Source organism: Hippocampus comes, unplaced genomic scaffold, assembly GCF_001891065.2.
Source record: "Hippocampus comes isolate QL1 unplaced genomic scaffold, H_comes_QL1_v1.1 scaffold299, whole genome shotgun sequence".
NCBI classification, from domain to species: domain Eukaryota; kingdom Metazoa; phylum Chordata; class Actinopteri; order Syngnathiformes; family Syngnathidae; genus Hippocampus; species Hippocampus comes.
Window position 1 is genome coordinate 591,343 of NW_017805694.1, and position 3,664 is coordinate 595,006.

Consider the following 3,664-nt stretch of genomic DNA (forward strand, 5'->3'; position numbering starts at 1 on the left):
ATCTTTTCACCCGCGCGCGGTCGCCCCCCCCCCCCCCAGCGGTGAAAATGTCGTCCACGCTGCAGCAGCTCCTCATCCCGACGTGCGGCGGCGGGCCCGAGCCCCCCCGTAACAAAGTGACGGTGGTCGGGGTGGGCCAGGTGGGCATGGCCTGCGCCGTCAGCATCCTGCTCAGGGTGAGTGATGGGGTGGCGCGACGGGGCGCGGCCCCACCCGCAGCTAACGCGAGCGCCTTGCGCAGGAGCTGGCGGACGAGCTGGCCCTGGTGGACGTGATGGAGGACAAGCTGAAGGGCGAGTTGATGGACCTGCAGCACGGAAGCCTCTTCCTCAAAACGTCCAAAATTGTGGCCGACAAAGGCAAGACTGCAATTGACCCTTTTTGATTTCTCCCATCGAGTCGGAAGATTTTGTGAATGGTGGATGAGCGCGCACATTTGCTTTCGATTTCTATTTTGATGTCGATTTGCTTTTTGCGTGATTTTTCTTTCTCCCGTTGACATTTTTGCCTTGTTCACGTTCGTTTTTTAAGGGCGTTTCGAATTTTTCCTTCATCCCTTTTTCATTGATTTCCCCCCCCCCCCTTCATTTTCTTTAACTTTTAATTTTTTTTACTTTAATTCTAAGTTTTTACATTTTGTTGAACTTTTTAATTTTCCCAATTTGTTTTCTATTTTTAAACTGTCATCACTTTTTTTTTAATTTTGGACATTTTCCTTTTTTCTGTTTCTTTTGCTTCTGTCAGTGCTGTCAGTTTAACGCGTTATTATCGGCATTCATTTAAAACAATTTTAACTTGATTCATTTTGTTATCGCGAGATTAATGCGGCACCACGTCGCGGATGTTAGATTGCTCTCAAATAATAAAATGTGCTCCAAGTTTGAATAACTGCTCCAAGTGAAAAATGTTCATGTAAAATTGAAAGTCGACATTGTTGTTTCAGTAAATGTTTGCATTTTGCACAAAGAAAACTGATTCACGATTCCATGTTGATGAGAGAATTAAAATGGGAAAAATAGGAGAAAAAGAAATCTAAGGAAATTTAGAATCGATAAAAATCTGTGATTAATTACGGCTAATTCCAAGTTAACTATGACACTACATTTGATCGCGATTAAATATTTTAATCGTTTGACAGCACTAGCTTCCGTTTTATGTGTAGATTTGTACTTTTTTCCTACATTTCTTTCAGATGACTTTTTCTTTCATATCGTTTTGTCTTTATTTTTGTGCGCGCGAATGGCGTTTGCGCGGCTGAGCTTCTTGTGTGTGGCGTGCGCGTCTCAGACTACTCGGTGACGGCCAACTCGCGCGTGGTGGTGCTGACGGCGGGCGTGCGGCAGCGGGAGGGCGAGAGCAGACTGGACCTGGTGCAGCGAAACGTCGACATCTTCAAGCGCGTCGTCCCGCAGATCGTCACCTACAGCCCCGACTGCGTCATCCTGGTCGTGTCCAACCCGGGTAAAACGCTTCACGCCTCTTCGCTCTTACTTTGGGAGCACACCTTTCGACTGCGGACAGAGTTTATGGGGTTCCTTTGTTTTTTTTCCAACTGGTTTTGCTTTGTTTTGGGTTTTTTTTTTGTACATGTAGTTTTTGCCCTTTTTTTTAATTGAAAAAATATTTTAATTAATTTTTTTCCCCTCTATTTTTTCATGCATTTCTGCTTCAGTTTCTTTTTTGGACATTTTTAAATATTGCCTCTTTTTTCATACGTTTTTCTCCCCCCCCCCCGCCGTCCCCTGACATCGTGGGTGTCAAAGTCATTTTTGTCACAGGCCACATTATAATGAGCATTTCCTTAGGAGTGCCGTTATGATTGAAACTATATAAAGAAGTCAAAATCACGTTTTATTCAATTATTGTTTCGCTCACTTTAATGAGGGGTTTGCTGACAAGAAAATGCTTACAATATGTCACTGATTTATTACATGTGAAAATTTGAAATTTTGGTCCATATTGTCGCAAACATCGTGGAAGTTGTCATCTTTGATTTGCTTTCGCGGGCCACTTAAAATGGTGCGGCAGGCCACATCTGGCCCCTGGGCCTTGAGTTTGACACCTGCGCCTTATATGTAGGCGATGTATTTGATTGAGCTTTTTTTTTTGTTCATTTCTTTTTGCTTTTGACTCCAAAGCATTGCGCTTTAGCGCGCTCGCTTTTCGCTTTCCCGTTCCCAGAAAAAGTCGCGCGAAGTGCGTCGATCTTTTGCCCGCCGGTTGTTTTTGGAAGCGGCGTTCCTAACCGCGTCATTTGTTTTGCGGCCTCGCGCCGCCTAGTGGACGTGCTGACGTACGTGACGTGGAAGCTGAGCGGGCTGCCGAGGCGGCGCGTGCTGGGCAGCGGCACCAACCTGGACTCGGCGCGCTTCCGCTTCCTGATGGCCGAGCGTCTGGGCGTGCACCCGAGCGGCTTCCACGGCTGGGTGCTGGGCGAGCACGGCGACACCTCGGTGCCCGTGTGGAGCGGCGCCAACGTGGCCGGCGTCGGCCTGCGGGCGCTCAACCCCGACGCCGGCACCGACGCCGACCCGGAGAACTGGAAGGAGACGCACAAGATGGTGGTGGACAGGTGAGACCGCCTACTAACTTTTTGAGTTGGACTCTCGCAAAAAACTTAAAGCGAGAATTCCGTGTCGTGTATTGAAAACGCTGAGAGGCGTCGCTCGAAAGGACGCCAACGAGCGTCAATGCCATAGGCGGGCTAACAAAACGAGCCTCAACGTGTTACAACCGTAACCCTTTCGAAAGTCATTCGCTGCCATTGACAAGTCGAGTTGTCAGCGGGATCGGGTGGGATGAAGCGTCCGATGCCGCGCCGCTGTTATTCCCAAGTTGGCAGCAACCGCCAGTTGATGGTGTCGATGTTGCGCAGCTTTGGAGACTGTTAAAAGCAGAACTAAAGTGTACGTTTTAAAAAAAACAACACCACAGTTCTCCTTTTTCGGGGCTGCAACATGTATCTATATCTATTTGAGCTATATGAGCCTACGATCAAAATCTTTTTCCATTTTCAAACATTTTTATAAAGCTCCAGGGAGCCACTAGATGTCGCTAAAGAGCCGCGTGCAGCTCTGGAGCCGCGTGTTGCCGACCCCCGGTGTATTGTCACAAATGTGGCTGCTGAACTCTTGACATTGCGTTGGACATTTTCGGAGCGCGGATGGCTTTGTTTCTCGGAAAAACACTCTGCATTCATTTCGACGCTCTTTGAGTACACGGGGCACAAAAAAAAAAAGTTCGTTTTGTACCCGACAGCGCCTACGAGGTGATCAAACTGAAGGGTTACACCAACTGGGCCATCGGGCTGAGTGTGGCCGAGCTGACGGAGAGCGTCGTGAGGAACTTGAACAGGATTCATCCGGTGTCCACCGTGGTGCAGGTCAGCACATCCGTTCTTTTCCCTTTCCTCTTCAAATTCCCAAAGCGGAGCGCTGCAAAAACGCTTTGGCAGTTTTTTTGGGCTCGTTCGGAAAGGGATGACACGAACGCGCTGCGTGTATGCAGGGCATGTACGGCATCGCGGAGGAGGTGTACCTGAGTCTGCCGTGCGTGTTGAACGGCGGCGGCGTTGCCAGCGTGGTCCGCGTGAGCCTTTCGCACGACGAGGCGGCGCGGCTGCAGGCCAGCGGCGGGCGCATTTTGGGAAACCTCCAAGGGGCTG

At 49.1% G+C, this 3,664-nt stretch overlaps 1 protein-coding gene across 1 annotated transcript in view; it reads left to right on the forward strand.

Annotated features, from left to right (window-relative positions):
• LOC109522934 (L-lactate dehydrogenase B chain-like) overlaps nucleotides 1–3,664 on the forward strand; it is an 8,366-nt gene that overhangs the window by 4,523 nt on the left and 179 nt on the right. Inside the window, exons 2-7 of the mRNA XM_019881761.1 lie at nucleotides 40–176; nucleotides 242–359; nucleotides 1,288–1,461; nucleotides 2,281–2,572; nucleotides 3,259–3,382; nucleotides 3,508–3,631. Of these exons, the coding sequence (XP_019737320.1) occupies nucleotides 48–176; nucleotides 242–359; nucleotides 1,288–1,461; nucleotides 2,281–2,572; nucleotides 3,259–3,382; nucleotides 3,508–3,631 (961 nt within the window). The 5' untranslated portion in view covers nucleotides 40–47. The remainder of the gene's footprint in view (nucleotides 1–39; nucleotides 177–241; nucleotides 360–1,287; nucleotides 1,462–2,280; nucleotides 2,573–3,258; nucleotides 3,383–3,507; nucleotides 3,632–3,664) is intronic.